The sequence below is a fragment of the Portunus trituberculatus genome, chromosome 34 (genome assembly GCF_017591435.1).
Source record: "Portunus trituberculatus isolate SZX2019 chromosome 34, ASM1759143v1, whole genome shotgun sequence".
In the NCBI taxonomy this organism is placed as follows: domain Eukaryota; kingdom Metazoa; phylum Arthropoda; class Malacostraca; order Decapoda; family Portunidae; genus Portunus; species Portunus trituberculatus.
Genome location: NC_059288.1, coordinates 10036381 through 10051380, shown reverse-complemented (window position 1 = coordinate 10051380; position 15000 = coordinate 10036381). Strand labels below are relative to the sequence as shown.

Genomic DNA, 15000 nt, shown 5'->3' with positions numbered 1-15000 from the left:
TACTATGCGATCTTGTGCTTCTAGTGTCATATTCTTCTCTCAGGATTAGTTTCTCATTATCCACTTGATCCATTCCGTTGATCAGTTTATAAACTTGTATCAGATCCCCTCTCTCTCTCTTCTCTGTTCCAGGGTTGGTAGATCCATAGCTTTTAGTCTCTCCTCATATGTCATCCCTTTAAATTCTGGAATCATTCTTTTAGCAATTTTTTGTAGTCTCTCCAATTTCCTTATGTTTCTTTTTATGAGGAGTCCACACAACTCCTGCATATTCCAATCTAGGTCTTATTTTATTACTTATCAATTTCTTCATCATTTCTTTGTCCATGTAGTGAAATGCTAATCCAATATTCCTTAGCAAATTATGTCTCTCTGAAAATTCTATCAATATGGCTTACTGGTTGATTGTTTTCTTCCATCGTCACTCCCAAGTCCTTTTCCTTTTTCACTTTTCTTAGTGTGTGTGTGTGTGTGTGTGTGTGTGTGTGTGTGTGTGTGTGTGTGTGTGTGTGTGTGTGTGTGTGTGTGTGATATGAATGAATTATATGAATGCTGACGTGGCAGTGATGAGTGAATGGTGAGCGGTGTTTGTGTGCCTACAGTGTCTGAGAACAAGGTGCTGACACATCCTGCCAGCGTGGACTCCCTTACAACATCGGCCGGCACAGAGGATCACGTGTCCATGGGAGGCTTTGCGGCGAGGAAAGCTTTGACGGTGAGTGGGTGAGGCGAGACACGCACAACGCACCACGCTTCACCACGCCACATTGTAATGCACCACATCACACTACACCACATTGTACCACACCAGTATCCTGTCAGTTCGCCCACATGTCAGTTCGCCCACGCCAAAAGATCGTTTCTCCCAAAGTCAGTTGGCGCACTCGCTGGAGTCATTTCGCCCACTGTAGATAATTCCTTTTCTGTGCAAAGCCAAGTTAGATTTAACGTCAGATGTGCGAATGATACGTAATAATAATACAGTAAAACCTCATGAAATCGGAAGGATTAGGTTCCAACACATTCTGAGTTGAAATGAAACAACTGAAGCTTAAATGTAGGTTTTGTTATTACGGAAAGCCATGGTATGGGGTTTGGTACTATTTGGCGCCGCCGTTTTGGCGCCGCCGTTTTGGCTCGGTCGTTTGGCCGTCAGCTGTTTTGACGCCGGCCTATTTGGCGACGGATGTTTTGGCGCCAATATTTATTTTATATTTTTATTTTGTATTTTGTTTTTGTAATTTTATTTTGTATTTTGTTTTAGTAAATTAGTTTTATGTTTTAAATAAATCTCTTAAGATCGTTTAATTCGATAAATAAAGATATAGCATGAAGAATGATAATACAGTACAATTAGAAACAGGATAACTAGCTCTTGAATCATTTAGTTGTTTCCTTTGACTACCTATAGAGGGCGACTGAGTTAAAGGCCAGTGTGGGACTACCAGTGAGACTGTTACACTTGAATCAGTCGCTCCATAGCTTCCGTTGAGTAAACTCTGTTAACACTGTCACTTATACATTCGTTTTACGTATAAGATGGCAGACAATATTTTAACGAAACGTGGTAAGGAGAAATTTACTCATAACGGATTCCTATACGTCTTTGATAAGGCAAGCAAAGCTGACAGCGAGTTAAAATATTGGCGTTGTGAGCAAAAAATCGGTGTAAAGCACGGCTCCATACTAAAGCAGGAGAGGTGGTGTTAGAGCTTAACAGTCATTCACATGAAGCCTGTGCTGCTGAAGTAGAGGTTGCACTTGTGAAAACTAAAATAAAGAAAAGAGCTGAAGAAACCCTTGAACCCCCAACTGTTGTGGTTAATGAATGTTTGACAGACATGTCCCAAGCCAGTCTTGCTGCCGTTCCTAACATGTCTGCTTTGAGGAAAATAATTCGCAGGAAGCGTAATTTATTACTAGACGCCCCCACCAATCCAGCTGACTTACAGCAATTGTTTGTGCCAGAATGCTACAGAGTGTACGTGCCTCAGCCGGGAGTGGAAGAAAATTTTTTACTATGTGATAGCGGACCAGGTAACGACCGGATATTAATCTTCGGGAGACAAAGTTGGCTTCACCACTTAGTGACATCGGATATGTGGTTTGCCGATGGCACATTCAGTATTGTCCCCAGCCTCTTTAGTCAGATTTATATAATCTTGGTAGCAAAACACGGAGGAGTTCACCCTACAATTTATGCTCTTTTGCCCAACAAGCAACGCGCCACATATGTGAAAATGTTTGAGTTATTGAAGGAAACTGAACCCAACTTGAAACCTAGTTCAATTGTTTGCGATTTTGAGCAAGCTGCACACAGTGCTATGAAGGAAGCATTCCTGATGTTCAAATAAAAGGATGTTTTTTTCATTTAGCTCAAAATATGCAAAAACATCTAGCTAGACAGGGGTTCATTAGTTTGTATAACACTGATCCAGATTTCGCTTTGAAGGCTAAAATGATTATTGCCACTGCCTTTGTGCCTTTGGACAAGATCGATGAATATTTAGATGCTCTGTCGACCGAACTGCCGCAAGAGCTTCAAGATTTGCTGAATTGGTTTGAGGACACATATGTTGGTCGTCAAAACAGACGAGGAAATGGGAGACGAGCTCCTCTATTTCTCCCTGAAATTTGGAACCTCTATCAGAGAACGCTAAATGGGGAAGACCGCACAAACAATAATGCTGAGGCAGCACACCGTCGTCTTCAATACGAACTAGGCATGCAACATCCAACCATATGGAGACTAATTGATGGCCTACGTAAAGTACAGAAAGGCAGAGATGCTTATTATGAAAAACTACTTGCCGGTCATGAGCCACCACAAAAACTAAAAAAATATAGGGATGCAGACAGGAGAATTCATGAAATTGTTTGTAGATTTGAAAACATGGATGCAGTCGAGTATTTAAGAAGTCTTGCTCATAACTATCAAATGAACTAAATAAAACTATGTATTGTTTAATGGATTTTAATTTTAATGTGTTTTTAGTCTTAAATAAAGTTTTTAGATTTTTTTTTATCTCCAAACACCAAATGATCTTAAGAGATTTAAACAAAATATATAGCAAATGTACAAAAACAAAATACAAAATAAAAAATACAAAATAAATATTGGCGCCAAAACAGCTGGCGCCCAAACGGCCGAGCCAAACTGTCAGCTGGCGCCCAAAAGGCCGTGCCCAAACGACCGCGCCCAAACGGCGGCGCCCAATAGTCCCATTCCGCATGGTATGCACTCATTTCCTGATATGATGGCACACTGTCCACACTGTATTCGGTGTGGCTTTCCTGTGCACGGAGCTTCCTAACTATGACGTACATTATCACCTACCAATGGGATGCTAAGTCCTAGCAAGCTGAATCAGCGGTAAGCTTTATCTGTGTGAAATAAACCAGACGGTTTTTACGACGGGACGTTAGGGCTAGCGGGTGACGAAAGTGCCGACACCGCTCCTGGCCTCTGACCCTTATTCACGGCGATACATGCCTTCAATCTTGGTTATACAAGTAGTATAGGTCTACCTCTATATATATTTAAAATGTCTATTACAAATGTATTGGCCACAAGTGATAATAGAAGTCATTGCACGTGCTACTACATAGAGGATCGGATAGAGGAAAGATGACGAAGAGTGTGGAAGAAAAGCAAGAGAAATGTGTTCCAAAGAAAATATTGTGTTCCTAAGTTACATCTGTAATGGCATGCAACACCCAATGTCTGACCTAAACGAAACACCGAAACGCAATAAAACCACAAATTCAGCTTCATGTCAAGAAAAGCTACACATCTCAAGAATATAAACACTAGAAAAATTAATAAAAGACACACCAGGAAAATTGTAAAGAATGCCCACAAATACCACAAAAAAATCAATAAAAACTAAAACGAATAATATTTAAAGACATTAAAGAAATGTGTAGAACTTTAACAAGTAAAAATGATCGTCACTCCATACAGAAAAAAGAGGAAAAGTGAAGCCCAAGCAAACTTGAAGACGAAACCTGACACTGGGAAGTGTTGTGTGTGTTTGTTAACAACGGATAACTGGTGAGGCTTGATTGAAGTGGTACGATAATGATGCTTTCACGTTGCTAGTGGCTGAATGACAGGAATCCCTCTTTATTAACCCGTAAAGTCCGATACGCCACCCGGGTGGAATTGGTACAGGAGTTCGATACGCCACCCGGGTGACAAGATATTTAGCAATGCACCAGAAATACGCTTTAATTGGTAACGCTGTCAAAATGTTTACACTGGTACTCCTACCCTCCCATTACACCCCTGTTGAGAGAAATTGAAACTAGGCCTACCACGCTCAATTTGCAAGGGTCGCTTGTGGAGTACACTTGTGCTTCTCAGTTGCGCGCCATATTTGCGGTTTTGTGTTAGTTTTTTTTTTGCTGGGTCGTTGCCGGACCTTGCGGTGAATCGGGCCTCGGGTCCTTTGTCTCCCTCGCAGACGCTGAAGTGTACCTTTTCACCTTCACGAGGGAGACGTCTTTGGAGGGACCGCTTCAGGCCGGAAAAATGTACAAGATGTACAAAAAATGTTTTTGTACTTGTATCGGTGATGAAACCGAATCCACGCTTGTGGTTGTACCACTTAATCTTGCCGTAGTGCTGCTGACTAGCCATCTCGAGAGAGTGTGCTGCCCGCTGCTACTACTACTACGTCTCCAGGGGCGTTTTATCGGACCAGGGCGGAGATTGCCAACTCGCGCCACTCTCCAGCTTCAAGGCTTTGTTGCGGCGAAACTAAAGTCAGTATTGCCGAAATATTTTACCAGTATATGCACATGATAAGTCTATTGACGATAAAACTGTTTCCATTCAATTATGTAAGACTCGATAAGTTCGTGATTTAGCCGGATCAAGGAGGGATAGCCATATACCTTTGATCGGATTCTACGGGTTAACCGCTTCATTACTGGGAAGGATTTTTCACCACGAGTTTTGAGTATGATTGAACGATTTCATTTACATTAGGAAGGGTCTATGGAGGTCAGATGAAAGGCCAGAATCTACACTATTTTAATTCCCCACATAAGTATCTGAAGCTGTATCAAATCACTAAATAGTAAGCAGAATGAATATGAAAACGTACTGAAGGGGTTAACAAGGCAAACATTCTTGAGAACCAGACGGTCCATTTCTATGAACTAAGGAGATTGTTGACCTTATGATTAGGAGTATTTACTTTTCCAGTGATTGCTCCTTCATCACCACCACCACCACCACCACCACCACCACCACCAGGATGTTTTCTTCCTGTTTTTTTGTTCTTAATGCATCTTTTTCTGTAGTTTTTTTCCTCTTCCTTCCCAATTTTTTCTCCCTCTTCTTCAAATTTCTCACTCTGTAGTCCTCCCCTCTTCCTTATTAAATTTCCCACCAACCACCACTACCACCACCACCGCCACCACCACCAGGATGTTTTCTTCTTCTTAATCCATCTGTTCTTAGTAATCCTCCCCTCTTCCTCCTCCCATTCCCTCCCTCTTCATTTTCTTATTTTTTTCATTTTTCCTTTCGTTTTTGTTATTTTTCTTCCTTTCTTTCGTTGTTTCTTTGTGTCTTCATTCTTTCATAACTTTGTTTTTTTCCTTCCTTCTTTTCTTCCTTTCATTATTGTATTTTTTCTTTCACTCTTCTTTCATTTTTCTTTCTTTCTTTCTTTCTATCTTCCTATCTTTTCTTCCTTCCTTTCTTCCTTCTTTTAATTATTTAGTTTTTTTTTACCCTTCCTTGCCTCCCTCATTCTTCTTTCTTCATTTCCATTCCTTCCCTTCCTTCCTTCCTTCCTTCCTTCCTTCCTTCCTTCCTTCCTTCCTTCTTTCCTTCCTTCCTTCTTTCCCTTCATTAATTTGTTTTTTTAGCCATTCTTCTCTCACTCTTCTTCCTTCCTTCCTTCCTTCCTTCCTTCTTGCCTTCTTTCCTTACTTCCTTACTTCCTTCCTTCCTTCCTTCCTTCTTTCCTTCCTTCTTTCCTTTCCTTTCCTTTCCTTCTGTTCTTACTCCTTTTCCTCATCCACTTATCCATCCCTCCTTTCCTTTCCGCTCCACCACCACCACCACCACCACCCTCTGACCGGCAGGTGGTGGAGAATGTTGAGCACGTGATTGCCATTGAGTTGTTAGCAGCGTGTCAGGCCATCGAGTATCTGCGTCCGCTGAAGACCACCACGCCCCTCGAGGAAGTCATCAGGGTCGTCCGCTCAGTGTCAGGGTAAGGCACGAAGGTTGAGGGAAGGGCGTGGCTGGTGCATGCTGGGAGAGAAAGAGCGTTGTTGATGTTGTTGTTAATATTGTTGTTGTTGTTGTTAATATTGTTGTTGTTCCTTTTCTCCTTCTCCTCCTCCTCCTCCTCCTCCTCCTCATGTTTTTTCCCTTTTCCTTCTTTTCCTTTTCCTTTCTCGTTTTACTTTCTCGATTTCCTTTCCTTTCTTCGTCCCCGTCTCCTTCTCCTTCTCCTTCTCCTTCTCCTTCTCCTTCTCCTCCTCCTCCTCCTCCTCCTCCTCCTCCTCCTCCTCCTCCTCCTCCTCCTCCTCCTCCTCCTCCTCCTCCTCCTCCCTCACCATCAACTCAATGAATACTTAACTTGTGTGCATATTTTTTCAAATCAGTAATTTAAATTTGATTCATAATATTCACTTCCTTATTATTATTATTATTATTATTATTATTATTATTATTATTATTATTATTATTATTATTGTTATTAAACATAACCACTTGCCACGCATCTCTTAACACCACCACCACTACCACTAATACCTCCACCACTCTTATTATTATTGATCAACACCGCTTGCCACGCATCTCTTCACACCACCATTATAACTACTACTACCACCGCCACTTTCATCCCGTCCCGCCCCGCCCCGCCCCGCCCCGCCCCGCTAAGAGTTGCCGGCCTCCCTTCCCTCACAGCCCCCTGGAGAAGGATCGCTTCCTCGCCCCGGACATTGACGCCGTGACGGACCTACTCAAGGAAAACAAGATCTGGCAGGCTGTCAAGAACCACATCGAACACTACCACGCTGTACAGGTGAGAGTCGTTGTAGTAGTAGTAGAAGTAGTAGTAGTAGTAGTAGTAGTAGTAGTAGTAGTGGTTGTAGTGGTAGTAGTAGTAGTAGTAGAAGGTAGTAGTAGTAGTAGTAGTAGTAGTAGTAGTAGTGGTGGTGGTGGTGGTGGTGGTGGTGGTGGTAGTAATAATTTAGTCTGTCTAGTCTAGTCTAAAGTGGCTTCTGATAACGTAATGGTTTGATGTGAATAGTACTTGTTTTTCCTTCTGGTTAGCACATTTATCACAAGGACAGCTCACGGTTTCCTGAAGATGTGACAACCACGCATACCTCTAAGACGCCATGGACACCGAAAGCACAGAGCCACATCTAGGGTAGACAGATTATAGTAGTAGTAGTAGTAGTAGTAGTAGAGAGAGAGAGAGAGAGAGAGAGAGAGAGAGTGAGTATAGGTTACTGACTCAATCGTTCTAAATATAAGAAGAAGAAAAGAAATAAAAAGAAGCATGACAATAAATTTATAATTGAAATACTGTCCAGAGAGAGAGAGAGAGAGAGAGAGAGATTTACTACATTTAATTCTTTGTGTATTTTATTTCTTTTATGTACGAAAGGTTCTGACCAGGGACAACAGGGAACTAAGTAAAAAAAAAAGTCTCACTGAGGTGTCAGTCACAAGAGAAAGTATTGTAAAGAACAGAAGGATAAGTGTGTCTTGAAACCTCCTTATTGAAAGAGTTGAGGTCATAGGAGGGAGTTCCAGAGTTTACCGGAGAAAGTGACGAATGATTGAGAGTACTGGTTTATGAACTGTTCCGCAGGAGGAGAGGAGCCATGCATGTTCAAAAACTTATAATTCATAAATGCCTTCCCCTCTCACTATGGCAGTTTTCCAAGGACACAGAGTCAAGTAGCCGGGTTTATCAAGACAATTTCTCCTTTTAATAAACTAGAAATCTTGCCAATCTATCACCAGAACTATAAAACTACCCTTAAAAACACGAGTATCTTCAACTGGAGCCTTTGGAAAGCAGTGATGGTGAGAGAGCAAAGCGTTTCAGAATACAGGCCTTTTTTCTGTCTGTCTGGTGGTGGCCATGCAGCGGATCGCCACGCTTCAAGGCTGGCCATACCTCGCCTACGTGAGAAACTAGAGATGGGACATTTTTTTCTGGTTTCCTCTCTTTTTCAGGGCGATGAGTAACAATTTCATCTCAAGCTGTACTTTGTAAGGTGAAGATATGATTACATTTGCCCTCTCTGCTTTCCTTTTCCTTACTCTGTTTTCCTGTATAGGTTTTGGTGGAAGCATTTACATCACACTAGTTCCTTAGTTTCCTTTTCTTTTGGTGATCCAGGTTGGGGAGTGTGTGTGTAGCTTCACCTTGTGTTGCTGTGGCTTCCATGCTTGCGTGAGGTAGATCTTTATCCTTTGTGTTCCTGTCACTATGGTAGATACAGCCTTGGGTGATTCCTCCCTCTCTTCACCGCTGCAAAATCTTTATCTGTAAATATATTGCCAATGAAGCGCCAGGAAAGTGTCATACAATCATTCACAGTCTTAACCACCTCCCAGCCTTGTCTCACAGCCTTATCTCAGCCTTGTGCACCTCCCAGCCTTGTCTCACAGCCTTGTCTCAGCCATGTCCACCTCCCAGCCTTGTCTCACAGCCTTATCTCAGCCTTGTGCATCTCCCAGCCTTGTCTCACAGCCTTGTCTCAGCCATGTCCACCTCCCAGCCTTGTCTCACAGCCTTGTGCACCTCCCAGCTTTATTTCCCAGCCTTGTCTCACAGCCTTGTCCACCTCTCAGCCTTATCTCACAGCCTTCTCCACCTCCCAGCCTTATCTCCCAGCCTTGTCTCACAGCCTTGTCCACCTCCCAGCCTTGTCTCATGGGTTGGCAAGATAACAAGTAAGCCAGACACCCATCCAGCCGTAACAATGTAGCTAAACACTATACTTATTCTTCATTTGCCTCCGCGAAGATAACGAATAATTAATAACTTGCAAAAACTAGTGAAGGGAAGAGAAGGTAATCAAGCAGTCAGCACACGTGTAGCCTACCTTGGTGATTCCGTGGCACCGCTCCTTTGGTCAGCTGATGGCGGGGAATGCACAATAGCACCTTTTTTTTTTTTTTTTTATGTTATGGCCTATTGCGTCTGTAGGTCTACTTGAAGAGCATAGGGAGCGCTGTTCAACTTCCACCCATTAGCGGCGCAGACAATTTAATTCATAGTGGTACCCGTATTAGGGCCCATATCACCACCCAAGTGCATCTTTGGTGTAAGGCAATTACACCACCTAGAACCTGGGTACCACGGTGACATGTAGGTAACTTTAAACCACTCGAAAAATGACGAAGTTTCAAGGCGATAGTGGGATTCGAACCTATCCATGGACGCCTGCTCGATCCCACGCACACCTCCTAGACAGTGGGAGCAGCAGCGGTGTTTTGTTTCAAAGGGAGCTTCTTCATTAGCCCACATGAGACTCCGTGCCCGTTGTCTCCATCACCTCTTCCTCTTCTCGTGGCTCATTCCAGAGATTGCTTTGGGAGAATGTGTGTGTGTGTGTGTGTTTTTTTTAACGATGCGTGTGATTACTATCTCTTCTTGGCGTTTGTGTTTCCTTTATGTGTGTGTGTGTGTGTGTGTGTGTGTGTGTGTGTGTGTGTGTGTGTGTGTGTGTGTGTGTGTTTGTTCTTTTTAACGATGCGTGTGATTACTATCTCTTCTTGGCGTTTGTGTTTCCTTTATGTGTGTGTGTGTGTGTGTGTGTGTGTGTGTGTGTGTGTGTGTGTGTGTGTGTGTGTGTGTGTGTGTTTGTTCTTTTTAACGATGCGTGTGATTACTATCTCTTCTTGGCGTTTGTGTTTCCTTTATATGTGTGTGTGTGTGTGTGTGTGTTTGTTTGTTCTTTTTAACGATGCGTGTGATTCCTATCTCTTCTTGGTGTTTGTGTTTCCTTCGTCTGTCTGTGTGTGTGTGTGTGTGTGTGTGTGTGTGTGTGTGTGTGTGTGTGTGTGTGTGTGTGTGTGTGTGTGTTATCATTGTTTTCAGGCCCATATTCTGAGAAACTTTTGCGCCGCACTTCCACTATTTTCTAAAGGCTCTAGTTGAAGTTACGCGGGTTTTCAAGTGTTTATTTATTTATTTATTCATTTTTTTGCATTTTTAGTGGCAGAGTAACAACATTTCTACATTATCAACAGGAGAAGCACTCTTGAGAACCTGGCTAATCATTCCTGTGGCCTTTGGAAAATAGTCGTGGTGAGAGCAAAGCGTTTCGGAATACACGAGTCGTTAATTAGCACCATGTTGTGTTTAGTAAGGTTCCAATCATTGTTCTAATTTTTTTTCCTCCTCCTCCTCCTCCTCCTCCTCCTCCTCCTCCTCCTCCTCCTCTTTTTGTATTTTCCTACTCCATTTCCTTTCTCCTCCTTTTCCGTTCCTTTTTTTCCTCCTTTTCCGTTCCTCTTTTTCCTTCTCCTTTTACGCATCCTTTTCCGGTTTCCGTTTCCGTTTCCTGCTCCTCCTAGGACGTGGAGACACGGGTATTCTCCCCTACCATGAGTTTCGTGGGTCCCGGGCCGCTGCAAGTGAAGAGAGTAGCTGACATATCCAACGGAAGTCGATCCAGGTCACCCGCCACACCGAAGCGCCAACGAACCTCCAGCAGAACCTCCAACTGACGGGCGCACCTTCACTAGACACCTGACGAAGGCTTGGCGTGGCTTGGCGTGGCTTGGCGTGGCTTGCCTCTCATGTGTGTGTGTGTGTGTGTGTGTGTGTGTGTGTGTGTGTGTGTGTTGCTTAGCTCATGGTCAAGTTAGTCTCTATACTAGGGAATGATTTACTCCTTCAGTACTGGGACACATTTTTACTTTGAGATCTGTGTACGATTAGACCATTTTATTGACATTAGGAAGGATCTACGGAGATCAGAATATTAATGGCCACAGTCTTCACTATTTTAATCTCCTACATGAGTTTCTGAAGCTGTATAAAGTCACCAAATAGTAAGCAGAATGAATATGGAAACGCGTCATGGTACTGAAGGGGTTAAGTAACAGACAGCAGTGATGAAGACTCGTTGTTGTTGTTTAGTTAGCTTAAAACTTGCATTCCGGAGCACTGTTTTTGGCTTCCCTTGCTTCCTTTCCGTAGGTTCTAAGATGAAGTTACTGAGATCTACTTTAAGGGTTAGTTCGGTGAGTTTTCCACAACATCAGCGGGAGAGTCACCCTTTTTAAGAATCCGTCTGGTGTGGGAGTTTGGAAATAGTTGGTAAGAGATCCTCAGTGTTTTAGATTTAGAATACCGCCTCAGAACCAGCAGGACTCGCGAGTTGCTGAGCCATAAATGAAAACTCTGATCTGGTATAAGTTTGAGCCATGCGTATCAGTTTTTATCTTTTTTTTTTTTTATCTCTTGTGATTCTTTCCGAGGATCATTACTTTGGTATGCTGTCAAAATTGTTCACTTGTTTTTTTTTTTTCCACGTTCACCAGTTTTCTTTTAGTTTTCCCTCATGCATTTCTTACAGTAGGTTGAGGTTTCCCCCATAGCATTTCCCCGTGTGTGTGCCAAGGAGGAGACGGCTAAGTGATGCGATACATACACTGACAAAACAAAACGTCAATATGCAGGAAGGGTTTGTTCTAGCAGCGGAGGGGGAATGCTGTACTATGCTGTAGATCTATTGATGCCATAAGGGATGCTGCAAGGTGTGCGGACAACTGGAGGACACTCGTTACTAGGCATTGCCTCAACCCAACAACTGCGAAACGAGGCGAAACAACCTAACTTAACCCAACTCAATCCAACCTAATCAAACAAAACCAAGCAAAACTTTACCTCACCTAATTTGACCTAACCTGATACCAGCGAAACGAGAAGAAAACCGCGAATCTCAGAGCCGTTTAGCCGAACAAGCATAGTCAGCAAAGAGAATCAAGGAAAGCCCGTGTTTACATGCAGTGTATGTATTGCATCACGTAGGAACGATTTATTTGAGTGACCGCGTTATTCTTGTGTTGGATGTGAAAATTCCCGCTTATAGTTGTTTGGTATTAAAATGAAACGCTTTGCGCTGTCCGTCGCTGGCGCCTCGACATTTCACTAATAGTGCTGTCACACCTTACTCCGTCCTCACCACGTCCTGACAATTTTGTCAGGGCGTGGTGAGTAGCGGGTGGACGTATTGGTGACGCAGTGTGGACTGCAAGGACAGCAAAGACGTGGACCAGTTTTGATTCTGCTCATAATTTACGTAGCTAGAGCGTGGTCGATTTAGGACAGGGCGATAACCGTTTGCTGACGTAGTACTGACGTAATGCTGACTACCTTGACATACTAGTGACGCAGCGAGGACGTGGTTGAGAGGGTGGTGACTTAGCAAGGACGGGAATAAGTTGCCGCTACGCAACCATTTCGAGCATTCCACATTCATGCAATTAAGACTGCGTCACTCTATACTGAGTCCCCGTCAAGACATTGCTGGGTCAGTACTCTGCTCATTCACGTGCTTGCTACGCTGCGTCGGTCAGTACTACGCTGGCACCAGGTCACCCACAAGTTAGCGCAAAGTCAATACCGGGTCATTGATAGGTTTTCACCTTGTCTGCCGGAAAGTTTATATAGGAGCGGGAACCTTCTCTTCTCAGTTCGGTTCCTCACCATGAACCGTCAACAAATCATGTACCAGATAATCCTGCCTGGATGCTGACTCTGCTGCTGTTATGCCGGCCAGAAGGAGACAAGGCAGAACATGTTGGGTCAGAGACTGGTTGCATCAAGAAAGCAGACTCCTGTTTGGTCACTGCCACAGACTGATGGAAAATTCGAGGTTACATGATGAGGCCTCATTCTTCAACCTTCTCTGCTGTGTGACGCATGACGGGTGCCGCATCACACTGACCTGACGCGTGTCTACTGGGAACTTATTGCACGGTGGGGAAACGTGGTGAGTACCAAAAGAGCTTGGCACGCGCCTGATCACTCGCTTGATATCCACGTAGTGCGAACCAATTGGACGTGGTGATAACTCAGCAGTGACCGGATTGGTGACCAGTAATGGCTTGGCAGCAGCATAGTGGTGGGTCCATTTCCCTTTCTCAACACATCCTCACCACAAGAAAAGAAAAAGAAATAGATAAATAAAAAAAAAATAGAAAAAGAAAAGTCCTGAAAACTATTGAGAGCGTGGTGAGAACTTGGTGCGCGTATAGTGAGGAGCCTAGTGTGTGTGTGTGTGTGTGTGTGTGTGTAACGCTTGCCTTCAGTTTTAGGGATACATTAATTTTATTCGTATTTTGTGGATGTGTTTGTGTCTAGATGACATTTTTCTTTCCGTGTTATTTAATTTTCTTTTCCCTTCCTCCATTCTGTTCCTTCCTTCCTTCCTTTTTGTCTTTCGTCTAACCCGTCACTTTTCCTTTTTTCCTGTTTCTCTCTCTTTCCCTTTCTTCCTCTTCCTTGTTTACATTCCCATCTTCCTTCCTTCCTTCCTTCCTTCCTTCCTTCCTTCCTTCCTTCCTTCCTTCCTTCCTTCCTTCCTTCCTTCCTTCCTTCCTTCCTTCCTTCCTTCTCTCTCTCTCTCTCTCTCTCTCTCTCTCTCTCTCTCTCTCTCTCTCTCTCGGCGACGTTTTTTTTCTCTCCAACTTTGCTTTTTGACCGTCTATGAACAAACAGCTACGATTTATTTCTCTTTGGTTTACTTTTTGCTCTTTCGCCTATACAAAGTTTTTTTTCTTGTATACGTATTATTATTATTATTATTATTATTATTATTATTATTATTATTATTATTATTATTATTATTATTATTAGGCGGTTCAAACTGGGAAGGAAAAGTTTTGCTGTCAGACGATGTACGATAACGTTGTGTTTTGCTGTATGACTGACTGCCGCGCCACCTCGTGTTTCCTTCTTCCTCGCCCTGTCCCCGCCACCATGCCACGCCTCACTAGGGTGTGTGGGGGAGCCGAGGAACACTTAGGTATATCCTTTCACAATCATCAGTGGGAATTAGTGCCATGTGACCGCGATGTTGCGCCGCTTTACAATTTTCAGTGAGGTCGTTGACACCAATAAAAGATATTCACTGAGGTACGAGTTTATTTGACCAGTCTCTCTCTCTCTCTCTCTCTCTCTCTCTCTCTCTCTCTCTCTCTCTCTCTCTCTCTCTCTCATTATACGTATGATCTGACTACGAGTGTGATTGTGTTCAGAATTTGTGGAAAAATGTGAAGAAAGAACAACACGATAGAAAATTTACTAAACAAGATTCTGCCTATAAAAAAAAGGCAGAGAAGTAAAGAGACAGAGAAGTCTGTGGCAAAGGCGCACAAGTTGGCAAGGACAGAGAATGGGAGAAGTTAGCTTGACTAAGTGTGTGGCTGCGCAGCTCGGTGATTTGATAGTAAAGAAGTTTTTCCTGGTTGATGGATACTCGTGGACAAGACGCGGGGAAAGGTAACTGATCCCGTGAATGAAAACCATCATGATAGAGAGAGCAGGTGGTCTCAGGTGACCCCGCGTCCTATCGTGACCAGCTGCTCCCGGGTAAAGTCCGAGTCTCTAGGGCTGACGTTCCTAGGGGGCCTGCGACCAAGGGACGGGAAGAACACTATAAAGTCCCACGTCAGGATCAGCACGAGGCAGAGCAGCAGGATGGTGATGGTGACGTAGCCCAGGAGCTGCGAGGAAGAACCCTCCTTTATCTTTTTCTTAGTGTGACGGTAGGAGGGTCGAGGTGGGCGAGTAGTGAAGGTGACGTGGAAGGTCGCGCTGGGGTCGTCTCGCCACTGGTGTTCGAGGCGATAGTTTGCAGGTAACCTGAGATGCAGCCTCGACCCGCCCGTCACCGCGATGCTGGCAGAAGTGGCCTCGCCCTGCCACTCCACGCGCCCCTATTGCCCGCCTCTCCCCCACCGTCTGTGTATCGCACTCAGCTTCTTGT

General features: G+C 43.7%; 1 protein-coding gene across 3 annotated transcripts in view; it reads left to right on the top strand.

The window, feature by feature from the left end:
• The window catches only part of LOC123512610 (histidine ammonia-lyase-like), a 59029-nt gene extending 44883 nt beyond the window's left edge, over positions 1 to 14146 (top strand). For all 3 annotated transcript variants that reach the window (XM_045269042.1, XM_045269043.1, XM_045269041.1), the window contains exons 15-18: positions 603 to 715; positions 6103 to 6233; positions 6938 to 7055; positions 10577 to 14146. In XM_045269042.1, the coding sequence (XP_045124977.1) occupies positions 603 to 715; positions 6103 to 6233; positions 6938 to 7055; positions 10577 to 10729 (515 nt within the window). In that variant the 3' untranslated portion in view covers positions 10730 to 14146. The remainder of the gene's footprint in view (positions 1 to 602; positions 716 to 6102; positions 6234 to 6937; positions 7056 to 10576) is intronic.
• Positions 14147 to 15000: the final 854 nt, after the last annotated feature.